Genomic DNA, 20,575 nt, shown 5'->3' with positions numbered 1-20,575 from the left:
GACGCCACCCGCCGCCGTGGTCTTCCGCGGCGGCATGAAGAGGCCGATGCTCGGAGGAGCTCCGGTGGTGGCGAGGCCAACGCTCCTCATGCTAGGGTTTTCGCCGGCGGCGGCGGCGGCGGGGGAGGGGTCGCGGCTGTAGGATGGGGTGAGCGGGGTGCCGACGCGTGCGTCCATCGGGTCAAGTTCGCCGGCGCGTGCAGGGCGAAGGTGGCGGGGAGGAGAGAGTGCAGCGCGAGCGCTCGTGTGTGCCGCGCGCGGAAGCCGGCGGCCCAAATACACATGACGAGTTGGCGTTTCGGATCGCGCATCCAACTACATATGCCGCGCGCACGGTTATTGCGCGCCCGCTGGAGCTTGTCTACAGGTTGCGCGCGCGCTAAAATGGCAAAATTTGCGGCGCGGCGCTTGTTTAGCGCGGCTGTTGGAGATGCTCTTACTCTAACGTAATTGTGTTGAATCCATCACTTTTATCAACTTTCCCCATACTATGTTTCTTTGTACTGATGTGTTAGTTGCTGCAGCAAACTTGTTACAATATCCAGTTCCATTTAAGTTTGTTCTGTTTGGGAATGGTAGTTAGAATCCAAGCTATCCAGAGCTTATCAACAATATTCTCATGAATGTAAGTTTACTATCTTAAATCTACACCATTGATAGTTAATGTATCTGTACAAGTGAAATACTAATGATCTTTTATCTCTAGGACTTTGATGCCGTGGTAGGTGTGGCTCTATTTGATATCACACATGCATGCATAGTTTAGAATTTTTTGAATGAATGACAGCCAAATCCATTAGAGCTGAATGTAGATTAAACCAAGACGAATAGCAGCGAGCTATCTACCTGCTTACAAGATGCATTACACATAGATTTTTGTGACTTGTTCAGTTCATTTCTTGTCAAAATTATGCTGACGCATTACCCTCTAAGCATACTACAGGCACTTGTGTCTCTTGAATTTAACCACCTAAATGACCATAACAATAGGAGATTAATAAAGGTAATGAGCTCTTATATGGATCCTAAATGGATAATTCAGTCAAGTATGAGACAAGTTTTTAGCATGGCACGAGCAATAGGTGCAGCATATCACTGAAAATTGCAGAGCATACTATTGGAGCACCTTTTCGTTTGCAAAAGAAATTTTGGCATACAAAATTGTCAGTTTTATGCATGTCAAACAACAAACATTTTTGCAAGGACAACCAAATAGTGAATGTAGTTTGTTTACCATATTGCGTGCACTTCTATTTGCAAGATGATTGTTACTCATCCAAGCGGTATTACCAGTTCTATTACAGAGAGGTCATCACACACAAGGCATACCATTGGCTCTGGAAATCCAAGGTCATAATGAAAATCAAATTCTTTGGCTGGTTACTGCTCACAGATCGACTCAATACAATAAACATTCTCAAGAGACGACACTACAATATTGGCAACAACTTCAATTGCATCCTCTGTGATCAACCCATTGAAGAAGACATCACACACATGATTTTCACATGCCAATTTAGTAAACTATGTTGGAATACACTCGGGATTAGATGGTCAAGCCAGAACACACATTTGGATATGATTGAACAAGCAAAATCAAACTGGGCGCAACCCATGTTCATGACTGTCTTCTTACAGGCTGCATGGAGCATCTGGAAAGAGAGGAAATAAGTACTTCAGAGGGACCCAGCCCACAGTACATTCTTGGACACATAGACTCAAAGAAGACATGTCCTTATTATAGTATAGAGTCAAGGAGAAGAACAAAGACTTTATCTTCTCCCTAATCGCAACCCTTCCAAACTTGTAATATCTTGCTAGCATTCATAGCCTTTTCCCCTCCCCAACCCACAAAGTGGGATGGGTTTGTAAAATAGTAACATGTAAATTGTAATTTGGTGAGAGTAATATATATAACAGTGGGAGCCTCTCCCACTCTTCCAGGTTCTAAAAAAAAGATGATTGAAGACGCAGAGAAGGGTTTGATCACCCCTGGTGTAACGACACTAATCAAGATCTAGAAGGACCAGGGCGTCAAGCCCTCCAAATTTAAGGATACCATCGCGCAGGTGAGCGTCTATCTTGCGTCCCTCTCGTCGCTGGCTTTGTGCCATTCATGTGTTTCGTTTCTATATCTAGAACTGCTCTTTTGTTTGGGTTTGCCAAGGTTTGACATGCCTGTGGTGCTTAATATCTCTGTAGGCTTTACTTGACCTCGAAAAAGTCAATCAGGAGCTCAAGAGTGACCTCGAGGACTTGTACATCAACACTGCAATGTAAGTCGCCTTTCGCTACACCCAGATCCTCTTGATCTATTGTGCCTGCCGATCTATTTGGCATCGGTGTACGAGAAACGAGATAAACCAGATGGATGTTGTTGGAACATGAAGGCCGTGGTGATCCATGTGTCGTAGTCTGCACAAGGCCTCTAAGAAGATCCACGACGAATTCTTTTGCTCTTTTCATTCTCCACTCTTCCTGTTTTAGATCAAATAGATCGGATTCATTGGTAGATTAGTTTTTAGGCATCCGCAGTGTTGTGACGTTGATTGATTTCAGTCTGTAGTAACCAGTTCCTGCCTCTTGTTAGGTTTTTTGGCATGCAATTTGATATGCCTGTACTAACTACAGGAAAGGCTATGCCTTAGGTTTACCATTATGAATATTTCTGTATGTTAACTTTTAATTCATCAGAATACCGTCTTTTTTTAATTCATTGCAATCCCCTTTTTTGTTCATGTTAGTCATTTGATGCTTTTGCTTTATGCACAAAACATGTATGTGTACAAAGTATCAAATTGCATTTCACAAGGCAAGATAACAAAGAGTAAAATAGAAAACATGGTATTCTCTAACACAACAGCGTGATACATTTGGTCTATTGGTGCAGATCAAGAACAAAATACTACTTATTTGTAATAGTCCCAGTGGAAGTATAGTCAGGTATGTTATGCTGGGTCTTTTTACCATGTTAGCTAATTAGTTTGATATGTACTCTCTTTTGTACCTCTAAATATGGTATTCCCACAGAAGCTCAACAAAAACTACTTATGTTGTAATAGTTTCAACGTAATATGCATGAACTTCAGTGGCGAAGAGATATACATACCCCTTCAATTTTAAGTGAGCTTCTGCGTGAAGCACCCCTCCCCCCATCGTTTTCTCATTGTGAAGGAAAGGGAGGTGGAAATAAGTTAAGCCCTTAGCCAAAAACGAGTTCTTTTGGGCTTCTGACTTATTTTCACAATAAGCAGCTCGAACCTCAAAAGAATTGGCCCTTAATTATATGTGATATCTGTAAATTGAGGTGTCTAACCGTGGTGTTCAACTTGTTTACACAGTAGCTTGCTAGGCTAGGACTTGGACCACCATGGCATCTCAAGGAAAACTAGCATTTGGAAAAACCACTTGTTGGTGTCAGTTTCACTACTTTCTTCTATTCAAGTCTAGCAGTAGCTTGATTTTTTGAAATTGTTCCAACTCGTATTTATCTATTTTAAAAGAAAATTTAAAGCTGACTTGTGTTCTGTCAATTACTAATAACTTCATTTCTTCCACTGAATCAATCTGCACTTCATTCGGTTTACACATGTTTCCATCTTGCATACAACGACTTAACAAGTGAAGTATTGACATTTGTTATTACTAAACATGCACTCATCTGCTGTAACCAAGCTGAGAGGTTCATAATGTAAAAAGTCAATAAGACAGAGCTGGACTCCTTGTAGATTTTTTTCCTTGGCAATTCAAGTATTTGCCTGATTTGCCTGGCAAGAATAGTAGGATTATTCCAGGTTTGTTTTATTTCACTTGTCATCCCATGCTTTATCCCACTGTTAAGTGTAATGACTAACGATGTCCCTAGAGATTCTCTTGCTTAGGGTTTTCCTGCATGAGTTGCTACTGTTGTTTGTTTCAGATATTTAGTTTAAGATCTAAATTTCACCAATATATGTGTTCTTTTACGTTCTCTGACGTGTTTAGATGAACCCAATCACTTATGTTTATACGGATGCTATCTTCTTTTACTTATGATGTTTTTGAAAGCATTTCTGCGTAAGCAAAATGTGTCAAGGGCCAGTATGGACATATTTTCTAGAGCAAGGATGAGAATCACTCTATACACAACCACAAGGATGATTATTCAGGCGTTTCTAGGATGGTGGAACTTGAGGTCAAACCGCATTATGGCAAATACTTGCTGAAACATACATAAGTATGTGTTATTTCTTATAGGTTTGCACCAGAATCAAGCATTAGGACATTTGGAATTGGAATGATGAAAACACTTGTCTGAGCACATGTGATCCTCATAATAGCAAGTTTGTAATAAATTCTGGAACTCTTCGGGAGGTTGAAATCAGCAAAGATAGCATGTTCGCATGTGTCAAATCACTTTTGTTGTACATAACTACCTTCAAGGATGAGCCTAGACCCACCGAGGTGCATAAGCTAGATATGTGCACAAATGAGCCTAGACCCACTAGTTTCCATCAAAAGTATGACAAGTTGCGGCCTATGTGGATATCAGAATGAGAAAGGTGCGGTACAAGTTTCACACATATCTCAAATGGTCATAATCTTTTTTTATGAAGAATCATATGAGTAAGTTTCTACCAAATACCAACGGTTTTTCACAATTTCTCAAAACTAAGAAATACAATGTTCATGAAGTCTTACAAAGTGGGTTCACACATGGACCCGTATTCTCAAAACTCCCTCTCTGGACCCATCATAAAATTCTCCGGACCCAAAATTAGGTGCAACAACATCGATTCGGCTTGTAATTTAAGATATGTTTCCTTTTATTTTTCTAGAGAACATATGCTAAATTTGTCTTGACCAATAACATATAGTATATTCCTTTGTTTGACAATGTTTTTGGTAATGATGCGGATGCCCTTGATGATGGAGTAAGAGCATATCTTTATGTGGACCATTTCTTAGAGGTTGTCATATCAGCATTAGCGTGGTGGACACCAGAATGAGAGAATAGACCACACTATGTTGATAACACCAACGAGTAAGAGAAAAAAAAAAGAACCAAAATATTGATTGTGGGAAACTTTATATTTCTTCACAAACTCGATGTGCAATCCTACAAACCCGCAGAAATTTACAGTTTTAGTAACAAATTGAGTAAATTATAGGTCATTATGAGCTTCGTACCCACCTTCTGCTCAAGGAGCATATGGAGGAAGAATCTGGTTCTGTTGCACAATATCTAGTTGAGCATTTTATCGATACTATTCACTACTTCAATACAGTCATAGAACATTGGGATGACAGATGACTATTAGCCACTTAACCAAACCACGCATATTCTCATCTATAGTTTATGCTGATCTGCTCGTCCTTTGGAACTAATATTGTATATATATGTGCAGCCATATGGACTGTGGGTCTGTGCGATTGTCACTACAAGCGGAGAAGCTCACACTCTTGCACAGTTTCAATCTCGATCTGCATGTCTGCCTTTCCGGGCGACGACATGGGTGCTACATTGGCCGATGAGAAGCCCCACGTGGTGTGCGTGCCTTTCCCGTCGCAGGGGCACATAACGCCGATGATGAAGCTGGCTAAGGTCCTTCACCGCAAGGGCTTCCACATCACCTTCGTCAACACTGAGTACAACCAACGCCGCCTCGTCCGCTCCCGCGGCCCTGACGCCATAACCGGCCTCCCGGACTTCCGCTTCGCCACCATTCCGGACGGCATGCCCTTGTCTGACGCCGATGCCACGCAAGACCCGGAATCCCTTTGCTATTCCACCATGACCACCTGCCTCCCCCACCTAAAGAACCTGCTCCATGACCTCAACAATAAATCCGGGACGCCGCTGGTAAGGTGCGTCGTGGCGGACGGCCTCATGAGCCTTAGCGTTGATGCTGTGGTGGAGATCGGCGTTCCTTGCGCGCTGTTCTGGACTGCCAGCGCCTGCGGCTACATGGGCTACCACAACTTTAGGTTTCTCATAGATGAGGGCCTTACTCCTCTCAAAGGTATGTATCCATGTATGACAAACTTCTTGAAGTTGAACAAACATATCCTAAGTCTGTAACAACCATTGTTGCATGTGCAATATTCGGTTTTGAGCAGATAAAGAGCAGGTGACGAACGGGTACATGGACACGCCCGTGACACATGCTTGTGGTATGAGCAAGCACATGCGTCTCCGAGACTTCCCGTCTTTCATCCGCACCACGAACCGCGGCGACGTCCTGCTCAACTTCATGATACACCAGCTAGAGCAGTCGAGCCGCGCGACCGCCATTATTGTTAACACCTTTGACGAGCTAGAGCAGCCGGCATTGGACGCTATGTGCACCATGCTTCCCCTACCAATCTACACTATCGGCCCGCTAAACTTCCTCACCGAGCAGCTGGTCCCCGATGGCGATGACAGCGACACACTCGCCGCGATATGCTGCAACCTCTGGAGAGAAGATAGGTCCTGCCTCGAGTGGCTCCAAGGCAGGGAGCCTCGGTCTGTGGTGTACGTCAACTTTGGTAGCATCACCACCATGTCCAGCCAAGAGCTCGTGGAGTTTGCATGGGGGCTGGCCAACTGTGGCTATGACTTCCTGTGGATCGTGAGGAATGACCTCGTAAAGGGCGATGTTGCTGTGCTGCCTCCAGAGTTCCAAGAGGCGACCAAGGGCAGGTGCCTCCTGGCGAGCTGGTGCGACCAGGAGGCGGTGCTGCATCATGAGGCGGTGGGCGCCTTCCTTACACACTGCGGGTGGAACTCGATGATGGAGGGGCTCAGCGCAGGGGTGCCAATGCTGTGTTGGCCCTTCTTCGCGGAGCAGCAAACCAATTCGCGCTACGTGTTCGTGGAGTGGGGTGTCGGGATGGAGGTCGGCGACGACGTGCGCCGGGAGGTGGTCGAGGAGAGGATACGAGAAGTGATGGGAGTAGGAGAGGCAGGGAGGGAGATGAGACGGAAGGCGGTGGAGTGGAGTGAGATCGCCGTTCGCGCAACCGCACAACCTGGTGGCAGGTCGTTGGCCAACCTTGAGAGTCTGCTCCAGGATGTACTATTGAGTGCAGGTAAGAATGTTGGCTAGAACTGAGATGCATGCAGATCCAACCGACAGAATTGTTGAGATTTAAATATCCCACATGTTAATTGCCATCCGAAGGGATACGACCGATGTTGTAGACGTCCCTTTGGGAACGAAGCATCACTTCAGGAACGAAGCGTCCCTTCATGGACTATATATTGTAACCACAATCATCAATGAGAGACGATTCCTGCCATTTTGCTATGTCTTTTATCAAGAATGTCAAATGCGGATTAGTTTCTGCATGGACTGGTTGTCCAATAAGGTTATATCTGTCATGTTTGTTTGGGTTGTGGCCATGTCATCAGCTTGCCATTGTAGGTTGGTACCTCTATCTGGTTTTATTCTTTTTGTGTCTACATTAATGTATTCTTAATTATTTTTGTAAGATATGATACTTCGGAATAAATATGATACGTGGATGCATGAAAGATAGCTATGAATAACATGAATAAATAAAGTGCTTAGTGGTGTGTTTGATGGTTTGGATGATTGCAAGTATAAGTATAACAATAAAAATAAAAGGATTTCAGAGTTGGCTCAATCCTTCGTTGTATTGTGGACAAGCCGGTGGTGTTTCCTGTAAAAACTACCATTCTCCCGGACAACGGGCAGGGGTAGAACTGGAACAAAAATCACCCTCGTGCACCACTATAACGTGGCGAATTCTAGGGTGGATTAGCAGACATAATAGAAGATGAAGTATACATAAAGTTACCAATCAATATGATTACTATAGTGATGAACTAAAGGATAAAATTCCATAGAAAATATGTCCTACGTTCAAGAGCAATTTTAACATGGTTCCAGCAATTTTAACATGGTTCCTCTTACCCTCTCTTTTCACATGATCTTGTATGTTTCCCTTCTATTTTTGTAGAGAACATATGCTAAAGTTTCTAGACCAATAACATGTATCTTTCTTTGCTTAGAGAATGTTTTATTGTAATGTTGTGGATGCCCTTAATGATGGCGTTAGATCATATTATTTGTGTGGGCCATTTCTTAGGTTGTATATCAGCATTTTAGCATGGTGGACAAAAGAATGGAAGACAGAGGACACTCACCATGTTGGTAACAGCAATGAGTAAGAACAAAAGAATGAACAAAAATACTTGTTGGGGTGAGAGTTGGATTTTTTTCTTCACAAAAACAAATAGCAATTATCAACAAAAACACATCCAGTAAATTATATAATAGCGTCGGACACAGTTAATTATAGATTATTCTTCACATCTGAGGTTATTTTTTAAAAAAGAGGATGACCCCCAGCCTCTGCATCTGGACGATGCATACAACCACTTTATTAATTATTCACAAACACCTTATAAAGTAATACATCAATAAGTCTGAAGCCACCATCCCGGCAAGATCTGTCGCTATTCCTATTCACTTGATGAAGGGGTGCCGAAAATCCGAGCCAAGTACCAAACAGACTTCGCACCAAAGCCTAACATCCAAAGCCGAAGGCCCCAACCAAGCCACAATGCCGAGTTTGGGGCACACACATCTAAGGGCATCTCCAGCCGCGCCCCCAACAGGGCCCCCCAGGCCACTTTTTCGGCGCCGGCGCCGAAAAAACGGCCCAGTCACGCTCCCAGGACGCCGAAAATCGCCGGTTCGGACCTTTTTTCTGCCCAGCGGTCACAGGCCGAACCCGGCGCGCTGGGGAGCAGTTGGGGGCTCCGGCGCTAGGGAAAAGCACGCCTGGCCCACACCGACAGGGAAAAAGTCAAGGTTTTCTTCCCCCGACTCGCCTCGCACCCCCCGCGCCCTCGGCCACCACTAGCTATATCCCGGCGACGGCCGCCGCCCTACTCCACTAGATAGCCATTCCCCGCCGGAAAATAGCAGCGCTTCGCCGCGGAAGCCCCTCCCACAGCAGCTGGGCATTTCCGGCCGCGGAGGCGCGGTTTAACGGCGGGTACACGCCCACCGAGCGCAAGGTGTTCGGCGTTTTGCCTGCCTCGGCGATGGACTCGGATGAGGAGGAAGAGCTCGCCGCGCTGCTGGAGGAGGAAGCCGCGGCCGACGTCCAGGAAGAAGAGCATCTCATGGTGCTCGCCGCCCTCGCCCAGCTGCTGGCGAGCAATGAAAAGCCGCGGCGAGGTGGCTCGGCACCGGGGCGGGTGAAAGCAAAGAACCGGCATCGTCTCCAAGGCTACTGCATGCTCTACTCCGACTACTTCGCCGATGCTCCACTTCATGGCGAGAGAACATTTCGGCGCCGTTATCGGATGAGCCGAAAGCTCTTCCTCAGGATTGTGAATTCCATCCGGGAGTTCGACAACTACTTCAAGTGCAAGATGGATTGCACTAGCGCTCTTGGATTCACCTCCATCCAGAAGTGCACGACAGCGATGAGGATGCTTGCATATGGAGCTCCCAGTGATTCACTCGACGACTATGGGCGCATGGCCGAGTCCACCAGCATAGAGTGTTTCTACAAGTTCTGTCGGGCAGTGGTGGCAGTGTTTGGGCCACAATACTTGAGAACACCCAATGCGGAAGACACTGCTCGGATCCTAGCCCAGAATGTAGCAAGAGGATTTCCTGGGATGCTTGGAAGCATCGACTGCATGCATTGGAAATGGAAGAATTGCCCATTTGGTTGGCAGGGGATGTACAAAGGCGCCAAAGGCGGTTGCAGTGTGGTGCTTGAGGCGGTAGCCACACAGGACCTCTGGATTTGGCACTCCTTCTTTGGTATGCCAGGAACTCACAATGACATCAACGTGCTGCAGTGCTCTCCTGTTTTTGCCAAGCTCGTTGAGGGCCATTCTCCTCCGGTGAACTTCGAGATCAATGGGCACCAATACAACAAGGGGTACTATCTAGCTGACGGCATCTATCTGAGATGGTCGACATTTGTGAAGACGATCTCAAACCCTGTGGCAGGAGGCAAGAACGCCTGGTTTGCGAAGCTTCAAGAGGCTTGCAGGAAGGATGTCGAGCGGGCATTTGGTGTGCTCCAATCTCGATTTGCTGTTGTTCGGTACCCCGCTCAGACCTGGTCCAAAGATCAAATGTGGGAGATTATGACTTGCTGTGTCATCTTGCACAATATGATCATCGAGAGCGAGCAAGAAGACCCAGTGTTTGACACTGAACCATACTACAGGCAGGGTCCTCTAGCCGAAGTTGATCACCAGCTACCGGCAACTTGGACTGCCTATCTCAGTATGCGTCAGGAGATCCGAGACCCACAGGTGCATCATCAACTGCAGAAAGATCTAATTAAGCACCTATGGAGGCTCAAGGGGGACGCCGTGTGATGAAATACGAGTTTTTATTTGTTGAACTATATAATTTGTATTGAACTATTTGTTGTTGTACTATTTTGTTGAAGTATTTGATTTTTCTTAGATGAAATATGTGATAAGAAATAATTGTGTTGATAATTGAACGCCGAGACACGGCGAAACCATGCCGAGTATGGGCCTATTCTCGCCCATATGGGCCCTTTATTCGCCGAAATTGGGCTGCAAAGTGGGCCAATTTCGACGCCTGGGGGCGACGACTGGGCGCAAAATTGCCCCCAACGCCGATTGTATCGCCGGCTCGCCCCCAGAGGGCGATTTTTATGCGTCCTGGGGGGGCCAACGGCTGGAGATGCCCTAAGGTTGGTACCTTGAAAACAATTTAAATACTCAGCAGTCACCTTTCGTTCAGTGAGCATGGCTCAATAATCTGGTTCTGTTGCACAAAACTTCTAGATGGAGCATTTTATCGATAATATTCATTACTACTTTAGTAAAGACAAACGACATGAGCACTTAATCACATACACATTATCATCCATCCATCGTGCATTCGTGCCCTAATTGTCTAAACTGTCCGACCTTTCTTTAGACTAATATTGTACTCTATACGCGCAGCAATTGCCACTCTCAGTCGCTATATATACGCACTCTGTGATTGCCCGTACAAGCAGAGAAGATCACATTTGCCTCTAAAAACACAGTTTCAAATCTTGAGCTGCATTTCCAGGCGACAACGACATGGATGCTACTACCACGAACAAGAAGCCCCACGCCGTGTTTGTGCCGTTCCCGGCTCAGGGGCACATCACGCCGATGATGAAGCTGGCAAAGATCTTCCACCGCAAGGGCTTCCACGTCACCTTCGTCAACACCGAGTATAACCACCGCCGCCTCGTCCGTTCCCGCGGTCCTGACGCCGTGGCGGGCCTCCCGGACTTCCGCTTTGCCACCATACCGGACGGCCTGCCCCCGTCGGACGCCGACACCACGCAGGACATGCCATCCCTCTGCTATTCCATCATGACCCACTGCCTCCCCCATCTAAGGAACCTGCTCCACGACCTCAACAGTCTGCCTGGGGCGCCGCTGGTGAGCTGCGTTGTGGCGGACGGCGTCATGAGCTTTAGCATGGATGCCGCGGTGGAACTCGGCGTGCCGTGTCTGGTGTTCTGGACTGCCAGTGTGTGCGGTTTCATGGGCTACCGCAACTTCCGGTTCCTCCTAGACGAGGGCCTCACCCCTCTCAAAGGTTTGTATGGTGCCATGCCCCCAAGTTTGTAGCAAGTAGCAACCATGTCCCGAAGATATGCTGCATTCCATGTGGGTGATGCTAGGCGTTCTCATTGATTTGAGCAGACGAAGAGCAAGTGAAGAACGCGTACTTGGACACGCAGGTGACGGAGGCACGCGGGATGAGCAAACACATGCGCCTCCGTGACTTCCCTTCCTTCATCCGCACGACGGACCGTGGCGACGTGCTGTTCAACTTCCTGCTGCACGAGGTCGAGCAGTCGGACCGCGCGACCGCCGTCATCCTCAACACCATTGACGAGCTCGAGAAGGTGGCCCTCGACGCCATGTGTTCCATCCTCCCTATGCCCGTCTACACCATCGGCCCGCTTAACTTCCTCACTGAGCAGCTGGTCTCGGAAGGCGATGCTGGCGGCACGCTCGCCGCCATACGCCCCAACCTCTGGAGAGAAGACCGATCCTGCCTCGAATGGCTTCAGGGTAGGGAGCCCCGATCCGTGGTGTATGTCAACTATGGAAGCATAACCACCATGTCTGGGCAGGAGCTGGTGGAGTTTGCGTGGGGGCTTGCCAATTGCGGCTACGACTTCCTCTGGATCGTGAGAAATGACCTGGTAAAGGGCGATACAGCTGTGCTGCCTTCTGAGTTTCAGGAGGCGACCAAGGGTAGGTGCCTTCTTGCAAGCTGGTGCGAGCAGGAGGCGGTGTTGCGGCACGAGGCAGTGGGTGCCTTCTTGACGCACTGTGGGTGGAACTCGATGATGGAAGGCCTTAGTGCGGGGGTGCCAATGTTGTGTTGGCCCTTCTTCGCCGAGCAGCAAACCAATTCCCGTTACGCGTGTGTGGATTGGTGCGTTGGGATGGAAATTGGCAATGATGTGCGCCGGGAGGTGGTCGAGGCAAGGTTACGGGAGGTGATGGGAGGAGAAGGGGTGGGAAAAGAAATGAGGCAAAAGGCGGCGGAATGGAGCAAGATAGCCGTTCGTGCGACGACAAAACCTGGTGGCAGGTCGTTGGCCAACCTTGAGAGTATGTTCAAGGATGTACTACTGACCGCCACTAAGAATGTTGCGTAGAATTGGGAATTTGAGAAATGCGAGTTTCAGTTTCTGCATGGACCGCTGATCCAATAAGGCGTGGGTTAGCATTTTGTTTGGTTGGGTTGTGGCCGTATGAGAAGTTATCCATCGTGGGTTATTAGTTGGTTGTGCTAGGGAAATAATGTTGCACCGAATCATATGGTCATGTGTACATGTAATGTATTTTCATTTATGTCTGTGAGATTTGATACTTTGAAAAAAAAATGGTAAGGTGGTGTACCTTCTTTCAGGAAACCGTGTAATGTATTGTAGGGGCAGAATCTTTTGAATTGTTTAAATACGATCTGCTGGTGCCGGCACCGGCGTCTCGTCCTTCTCCACCCTGCAGCTGCAGCAGCACTAGGCCAATCGAATGTCCTGACGGTCTGATTATCAGTGGTCATAATCAAAAGCACAAATATCAATATCTATCTATCTACATATGTCCAAATATTTATCCATAAAGTTGGCACTGCAAGAGGGTCTACTGGTAAGTTGCAAAAATAAATTTACCGCTCCCTTACCAAAAGAAAATGTATGTTTGGGGAAGATGAAGAACAGACTCCTGATGCTGAACCTGGCCCATGTGAAACTGGATCGATTTCATTGGACCGTTGCTGAACCTGTCGAATTTTTGCTGGTGGGGATATCATCAGGAGCGAACACAGTGGCGGCGATTGAGCTCGAGAGGAGGCCAGAAAACAAAGGGAAGCTCAACGTGGTACTATATTGCAAGTGCTAGTTGTATCTCATTTGCAATTCTTCATTCTGTTCCTCATGTGGACCTCATGTAAACAACAGTTGAAATGGTTGAAAAAAAGGACTTTACCTCTCTGGACATCTATGATGTACATGTGTACTGTGTTTGAGTTGTGGGGGTCATAGGTGAAACGATACTATGTGCATTGATGTTGCCAAATTCGAACAACCATTGTTCTGCCAGTGTGCCCGGCGCCGACATGGCTTTTCGGACCGCATCAGCAGGTGATCCACAGGGTCGCGTCGTACTTGGGATTGAACCGATGAGCCTGCTTTGCTGGAGCGGCTTCAACCGTGTGAACAGCCTCGTCCTTCTGTGCTTCTGGTGCAGGTCCCCGCCTCCTCTTCTCCCCTTCTCCTGGCAGCAAGGTGGCGGCATCAATGGACAGCGTCTCGCTGCTTGTCCTCCTCTTCCTCACCCCCCACACAAGTGGTGGGCCCGACTCGCTGCCGACTTCCTTCATCAGGTCAGCTGCAGCATATATACATAACAGAGGATGTGATTTGCTTCTTTTCATTTAAATCTATTTTGTGCTGCAAATGAGGATTTCTTGTTTCTTTGGTAATAACAATGCATGCTGCAATAGAAACTAGTAAGTGGTAAATGGTAATCGCCGATGATTATCTCTCTGTTATAAATGATTACCAGTTAGGGTCTCCCTCCCCTGTTCGAGGCAGGAAACCAGAATCGACATAAGAAAAGCATGCACAAAAAGGAATGAACTCTACCTGGTTCCATTTTCAGAATCACCCGGGAAGTGCACCCTTTACTGTCATTATCTGAACCTATGATTATGTTAACTGGTTCCTGCATTTTCAAACACAAGTACGAACTCACGATCACACACTGAATATAATGCAAGCGCAACTTTTCAGTCTACTACAGAATCACATATGAAAAATTACAGTTGCAGCTGAAAGCATGTTCCAGTAAATTCATAGGTATGCTTTTTTCAGAACCGTAATTCAGTGGGTTGCTTTTTCAGCGGTGTGCATTTTTCAGAACTACTAGAACTCAGTGGTATGTTTTTGTCAGAAGGATATTGACCATGAACTGTAAGCAGTATTGCAACAGGTGTTTCCTTTAACTGTTGAAAGCATTCGCAGCCAAGCTAGCCAACAACATTAGTTTGCTCGAGGTATCCCATACCAATTTCATTACGGTACAAAGGGGCAAGGTATCACAGTTACCTTCTTAGTTGGCTCTTGAGAATTAACCTTTTGATTCAACACCTCTTTCTGTGTAGGTGCTACCCTGTAGCTTGTACCAACCATATGATTTGCTTTTACCTTGCCCTGTTCTACATTTGGCTTCAGAACTGATGGCCTTGTAGCATAAGTGGAACATGCAGGAAGGCTGGCATTAATAAGCAAGCTTTAAAAAAGGGCAGCCCCAGTGCATGTAGCTCCCGCTTGCGCAGGGTCTGGGGAAGGGTCCGACCACTTTGGGTCTATTGTACGCAGCCTTTCCCTACATTTCTGTAAGAGGCTGTTTCCAGGACTTGATAAGCAAGCTTTGTCAGAATCAAAAAATCTAACAAGGACATAATGAGCAAAACAGTGAAGACATAATGTATATGCAGAATCATATTTGTACTACAACTGAAAAGTCATGAATATAACCTTCCTGAAGAAAGAGAGACCGAGTGTTTTGGAGCAATACAATATGTACCATTTTAAGATTTGAATTGCCAGCCTTAAACCAGCTCTGTCATGAAAATAAGCATCTTACCACAGGATTATGCAGATATGAATGGTTATTTGAACCTTTTGGGAAAGTTTAACAGTCTTCGCACTTGTGCTCGAGGATTTCAAAACTTAGTTTTAGTTAGCACATTAAGAAACCTTTTTTAACACCCTTTCATGAAACTGTGACTTCAGTTCTCTAAATTACAGGGCATGCATGCTCTCCTCTGAATCCCCTTCTATGTGCAAAAACACCTAGGTTAAATCTGGCATCGTGAGATTCAGGTAAAGAAAATCTTGTGAGTAGAACTGAAATAACAGTGAGAAAACTCTCATGAGAAAAGGAGTTTTATCTGTGGCCACACCCATGGTTTTCGAGTCGATGAGTCATTCTGGGGTAGCGACTCGGAAAAAGTCGAGCCTGCAGTTGTGACTAGTCGCGACTCGAGTCATGAGTCGACACTAAGTTGAGTCGACATTTTTTTTGCGATTCATCTACTAATCGCAACTAGTCACACGACTCGAAATCCATGGCCACACCACATAGCTTTGTATCCCTATCAGAGCAGGATACTTCTAGGAATCTTTGTATAACATCTCTGTATATTTAGCTATCAACTGAACTATGTAAGAAATAGAGACTAGAATATTACGGTTTTGCTGCCGGTATTTGTTCCATATGGGGCCTTCCATTTGCTACTGTTATTTGGTCCTTCTGGGGAGTTCCACTTATCTCTGGTGTTAGATCCCTCTGGGTCGTTCCATCTGTTGCCGGTGTCTGTTTCAGCTGGGACCTTCCATTTCCTACTGGAGCCTGGTTGACGATATTGGGGCTTCCATTTTCCACTGTTGTTTGGTTCATCAGGGGTAGTCCATTTGCTACTGGTGTCTGGTTCATTGTAGGTCTTCCGTTTGCTACAGACGTTCCGTTCATCAGGGTCTCCCTCTCCTTTTTGAGGCAGGAAACTAGAAACGATATAAGAAAAGCATGCACAAAAAGGAATGAGCTCTACCTGGTTCCATGTTCAGAATCATCCGGGAAGTGCACGCTTTACTGCCATTATCCGAATTGATGATTATTTTAACTGGTTCCTGCACTTTCAAACACAAGTACAGAGCCACGATCACACACTGAATATAATGCAAGCGCAAGTTTTCAGTCTACTGCAGATGCACATACGAAAAGTTACAGCTGCAGCTTCAATCATGTTCCAGTAAATTCAATAATTCATAGGTATGCTTTTTTCAGTGGTGTGCTTTTTTTCAGAACCAGAACTCAGTGGTATGCTTTTTCCAGAAGGACATTGGCCCTGAACTGTAAGCAGTATTGCAACAGGTGTTTCCTTTAACTGTTGAAAGCATGAAAATCGTATACAAACTAGCCAACAACATTAGTTTGCTCGAGGAATCCTATACCAATTTCATTATGATGGAAAGGGGCAAGGTATCACAGATTACCTTCTTAGTTGGCTCTTGGGGATTGACCTTTTGATTCAACTTCTCGTTCTGTGAAGGTGCTAGCCTGTAGCTTGTACCAACCATGTGAGCTGCTTTAACCATACCCTGTTCTACCTTTGGCTTCAGAACTGACACCCTTGTAGCATAAGTGGAACGTGCAGGAAGGCTGACATTAATAAGCAAGCTTTGTCAGAATCCAAAAATCTAAGAAAACAGTGAAGACATAATGTATATGCAGAGTCATATTTGTAGTACAACTGAGAAGTCGTGAATATAATCTTCCTGAAGAGTGAAGAGAGAAAGAATGTTTTGAAGCAATACAATATGTGTCATTTCATGATTTGAATTGCCAGCATTAAACCAGCTCTGCTCTATCATGAAAATAAGAATCTTACCTCAGGATTATGCAAATATGAATGGTTATTTGAACCTTTTGAATAGTTAAACAGTCTTCGCACTTTTGTTTGAGGATTTCAAAATTTAGTCTTAGTTAGCACATCAAGAAACCTTTTTTTAACACCCTTTCATGAAAACTGTGACTTCAATTCTCTAAATTATAGGGCATACATGTTGTGCTCTGATGCCCCTTCTATGTGCAAAAACACCTAGGTTAAATCTGGCATCATGTGATTCAGGTAAAGAAAACCTTGCTGATAGAACTGAAATAACAGCGAGAAAACTATCATTAAAAAAAGGGTTTTTCTCTGTGGCCACACCACATAGCTTTGTATCCCTATCAGAGCAGGATACTTCTAGGAATCTTTGTATAAAATCTCTGTATATTTAGCTAATAACTGAATTATGTGAAAAACTGAGACTAGAATATTACGGTTTTGTTGGTGTTATTTGTTCCATATGGGGACTTCCATCTGCTAATGGTATTCGGTCCTTCTGGGGCCTTCCATTTATCTCTGGTGTTAGATCCCTCTGGGGCATTGCATCTGTAACTGGTGTTTGTTTCAGCTGGGACCTTCCATTTCCTACTCGAGCCTGGTTGATGATCATGGGGCTTCCATTTGCCACTGGTGTTTGGTTCATCAGGGGTCGTCCATTTGCTACTGGTGTCTGGTTCATTGTAGGCCTTTCGTTTGCTACAGACATCTTGTTCATCAGGGGACTTCCTTTTGCTACTGGTGTCTGGTTCATTGTAGGCCTTCCGTTTGCTACAGACATCTTGTTCATCAGGGGACTTCCTTTTGCTACCACATGGTCCTTCAACCAAGACAGAAAAGACAGTGAGACAAGGATAAGAAAAGACTTATGGATTCAGCTCATCAAGTAATGAGTAAACATACTGGCAGCATTGGCATTACAGCAGGCTTAGTACTCAGAGACCTGATATCTCTAACAACCCCCTGCATGAATGAAGAGACACAAAGATCAGGCAGTTGTAGTGCAAAACTATCCACGTAGGTTTCTTCAGTACGAAAAGAGTGACATGCCACTTAATAGACAGGACTGTGAGCTTTTTGAGCCATCTCAAAGAGAAAGTAAATGCTATCACCTACTGAGAATGCTGAATGCTATGTGACATGAACATTATACAAGAAAATGATGTTATTTCAAGAATCTGGATACACGAAGAGATTTAGGAAAACTTGTATGTTTATATGGAACTGAACCCACACATATGGAGACAACAGAGAACTTGGGATACTGGTACATTAATTACTTGTGTGCACATGCCAACCATCAGGATAATTCCTAAAGACAAAATGAATCCAAAAAAGATGTACCAAAGCTAGCGGTAGATTAGCAGCAGAAGAAGTACCTCCATGTCCTTTGTAAGAACCCTGAAGATGTCACCATGCAGCTCTTTTAAATCTGCTTGCACTTGTTTTGGGCAGACTGAAACGACCAAAGACATCTCATTCAATTTGCTGGTGCGAGAGTTGATTACATTCAGCTGATCAGAGTTGCTTTTCGTGTTGTTTTCAGCAAGTACTTTCAGATCATTTTGTCCTTTAATCTGCGATAACATGTTTGAATATATCAAACTTTGTTGTCTTTGCAAACAATGAAATGGTAGGAGAAAGAACTGAGACATCAACTTCTCTTACAATTTTCTGAAGTGTATCCTCTAGGAGATCGAACTTTTGCTGCACACCACCAGCTGCACATAACAGATAAATGCGATTCACTTATATGATGCATCAGTTGTCGAAGAAGAAGAAAAATCAAAGTGCAAAGTTTATGAGCAAAGCAGAAGCTGCTGCAATTCCTATTATGATCAACAGTACTGGTTTGCAAGGCTTACAGTCAAGCGACGCCTCCTTCATGGTTCGGTTTAACTGAATAACATCAGTTTGTACCGAGTCCAATACCATCCCCACCTTGTGTACTGAACCTGACAGCTGCTGAAACCTGCACTCAGCGTCCTCGTTAACCCGACCTGTTGAAATGCTACCATCATCAGGCAAACCAAACAAAACATACCCACAGCTTAGTGATGGTGAGGTCTAGACACAGAACGGCATCCGGTGCTCTTTCTACCATAAAAGCACAAGCCAGTGCAGTTTGCATGCCCAGACAATGAGATAAAACAGAGGTGACCAAAAAAAAATGTTCCTGAAGTTGGTGAGAGACGTTAAATCAATCGGATGCATTACTTGGGGATTCAGAGCTTACATCTAGTGTCTGTAGGAGAGGGATTCCAGCGCAGGGTAGTGCTGCTGGGTATGATCACCGGTTGCTGCTGCTGGGGTTCTTCTTGTGCATGAGACGCTGAAGTGGGAGGAAATGGAGGCATCCTCTTCGACAAGTCGTCATGCAAGCCAAATCCCTGGCCACCAACGAGATGAAAAATGGAGGTCAAAATTGGGGAAGGCACAAGTGCTACACATATTTCGTAATTAGTAAGCTGTGAGTAGGAAGACAGGTGCTGTTAGTGAAACATTTAGCTGCAAGACAATGACCAGAAGCTGCATCATCTATAATAAGGAGGTCAGTCCAGCAGAAGCAAAGCACAAATAGTCAAATACAGATAAACCACCTGGGACCCAGACCTCATGTTTCAGTACATACATGTGTAACAAACAAAAATACCACAACATGAAGTCATTCATCATGCTTTTATAGATAACGCGGAAGTTATTCACGACGAACAGAAGCTGCATACAATGGACCGCTTCTATAATATAGGATGGTGCCAGTCCGGCAGAAGCTGCATGCCCTCATGTTTCAGTACACGCGCAACAAACAGAAAAGATACCAATGGCGCAATGCCGCCACAGCCATAGCGAGAACAGTAGACTGGTCGTTCGTTCGCAAAACGAAGGTTGGACAAGCAGATAATCTCTTGGATCTTGCACCAGTTTCAGTTTGGTACTATTCTGCAGTACACACCGGATCCACGGACGAATTCAGTGGCAACAGCGGGGAGGAAGGGGGAGCGGTGCGGCTGCGCAGGAGACCTGGTGGCGCGCGGGCGTGGGACGGTGGAGGGTCTGGCCGACGAAGGCCTCCGCCTCCGAGAGCCGCGGCAGCTTCGGGCGCGGGAGCGAGAAGGCCTGCTGCTGCGACGGCGCCGCCTGGAGCGGATTCCCCGGCGGCGGCGCCGACGCGGAGGAATCAGGGGGCGCGCCGTCCCTCCCGCCGCCGCTCCTGGTCCGAAATCGAACCACCGCCGTTTCAGCAGCAGCGGACGGGGATAAGGGGAGGGGATGGAGGGGGGCTGGTCTTACCGGGGCGGGGGGAGGGAGACGGCGCGGAGGTCGCACGCGCTGTTGATCCCGAGCTTCATCGGCTCCTCTTCCCTTCCCCGGCAAGGAGGCGGCGATGGCCGGCGAGGAGGAGCGGAGCACCGAAGGAAAATTAAAATTTGAACCACGACAGGGAGAGGGAGGTGTGTGCTTGTGTGGGCAGAAAGAGCAACTCTAGCACACCCGTATAAATCGTAAACCCGCAAAATTCTGACGAGTATACGGGTTCGGCCTCAATTTTCTGACCTGAACAAAGTCAGTATATTCGTCCGATCCGTAAATATTTTTAATGCGGCCCGCAACCCCCCCCT

General features: G+C 46.0%; 3 protein-coding genes across 4 annotated transcripts; 2 read left to right on the top strand and 1 right to left on the bottom strand.

Moving 5' to 3' along the window:
- The first annotated feature begins 5,367 nt into the window (after positions 1-5,367).
- On the top strand, positions 5,368-7,489 carry LOC119352778 (7-deoxyloganetin glucosyltransferase-like). The gene is made up of 2 exons (XM_037619360.1): positions 5,368-6,002; positions 6,100-7,489. Exons 1-2 carry the CDS (start codon positions 5,468-5,470, stop codon positions 7,068-7,070), a joined length of 1,506 nt encoding a protein of 501 aa, XP_037475257.1. The 5' UTR covers positions 5,368-5,467; the 3' UTR covers positions 7,071-7,489.
- Positions 7,490-11,001: 3,512 nt separating this feature from the next.
- Positions 11,002-12,912, top strand: LOC119352776 (7-deoxyloganetin glucosyltransferase-like). Its single transcript, XM_037619358.1, has 2 exons — positions 11,002-11,579; positions 11,687-12,912. Exons 1-2 carry the CDS (start codon positions 11,069-11,071, stop codon positions 12,655-12,657), a joined length of 1,482 nt encoding a protein of 493 aa, XP_037475255.1. The 5' UTR covers positions 11,002-11,068; the 3' UTR covers positions 12,658-12,912.
- A 451-nt stretch (positions 12,913-13,363) lies between these two features.
- Positions 13,364-20,399, bottom strand: LOC119352775 (protein PAIR1-like). 2 transcript variants are annotated; one of them, XM_037619356.1, is made up of 14 exons: positions 20,247-20,399; positions 19,977-20,166; positions 19,192-19,345; positions 18,821-18,955; positions 18,624-18,676; positions 18,335-18,532; positions 17,859-17,918; positions 17,393-17,775; positions 16,564-16,729; positions 16,119-16,197; positions 15,759-16,020; positions 14,611-14,776; positions 14,149-14,227; positions 13,364-13,891 (listed from the first exon to the last, which is right to left on the bottom strand). In XM_037619356.1, the coding sequence occupies exons 1-14, from the start codon at positions 20,303-20,305 to the stop codon at positions 13,638-13,640; spliced, it is 2,238 nt and encodes a 745-aa protein (XP_037475253.1). In that variant the 5' UTR covers positions 20,306-20,399; the 3' UTR covers positions 13,364-13,637. The 2 variants fall into 2 exon arrangements, with proteins under 2 accessions (XP_037475253.1, XP_037475254.1); XM_037619357.1 differs by lacking the exons at positions 14,611-14,776; positions 15,759-16,020; positions 16,119-16,197.
- Positions 20,400-20,575: the final 176 nt, after the last annotated feature.

Source organism: Triticum dicoccoides, chromosome 2A, assembly GCF_002162155.2.
Source record: "Triticum dicoccoides isolate Atlit2015 ecotype Zavitan chromosome 2A, WEW_v2.0, whole genome shotgun sequence".
Lineage (NCBI taxonomy): Eukaryota > Viridiplantae > Streptophyta > Magnoliopsida > Poales > Poaceae > Triticum > Triticum dicoccoides.
Note: the sequence above shows the minus strand (reverse complement) of the source record. Positions and strands in the feature narration are given on the sequence as shown.

Coding starts and splice junctions, on each gene's coding strand:
- LOC119352775 (XM_037619356.1), bottom strand. CDS start 20,305: ATGAAGCTCGGGATCAACAGCGCGTGCGACCTCCGCGCCGTCTCCCTC. Junction 18,956..19,191: donor CTCTCCTACAGACACTAGAT/GTAAGCTCTGAA, acceptor GCATTTCAACAG/GTCGGGTTAACGAGGACGCT. Junction 17,919..18,334: donor TTCTTACAAAGGACATGGAG/GTACTTCTTCTG, acceptor TCATTCATGCAG/GGGGTTGTTAGAGATATCAG.
- LOC119352778 (XM_037619360.1), top strand. CDS start 5,468: ATGTCTGCCTTTCCGGGCGACGACATGGGTGCTACATTGGCCGATGAG. Junction 6,003..6,099: donor GGGCCTTACTCCTCTCAAAG/GTATGTATCCAT, acceptor GGTTTTGAGCAG/ATAAAGAGCAGGTGACGAAC.
- LOC119352776 (XM_037619358.1), top strand. CDS start 11,069: ATGGATGCTACTACCACGAACAAGAAGCCCCACGCCGTGTTTGTGCCG. Junction 11,580..11,686: donor GGGCCTCACCCCTCTCAAAG/GTTTGTATGGTG, acceptor TGATTTGAGCAG/ACGAAGAGCAAGTGAAGAAC.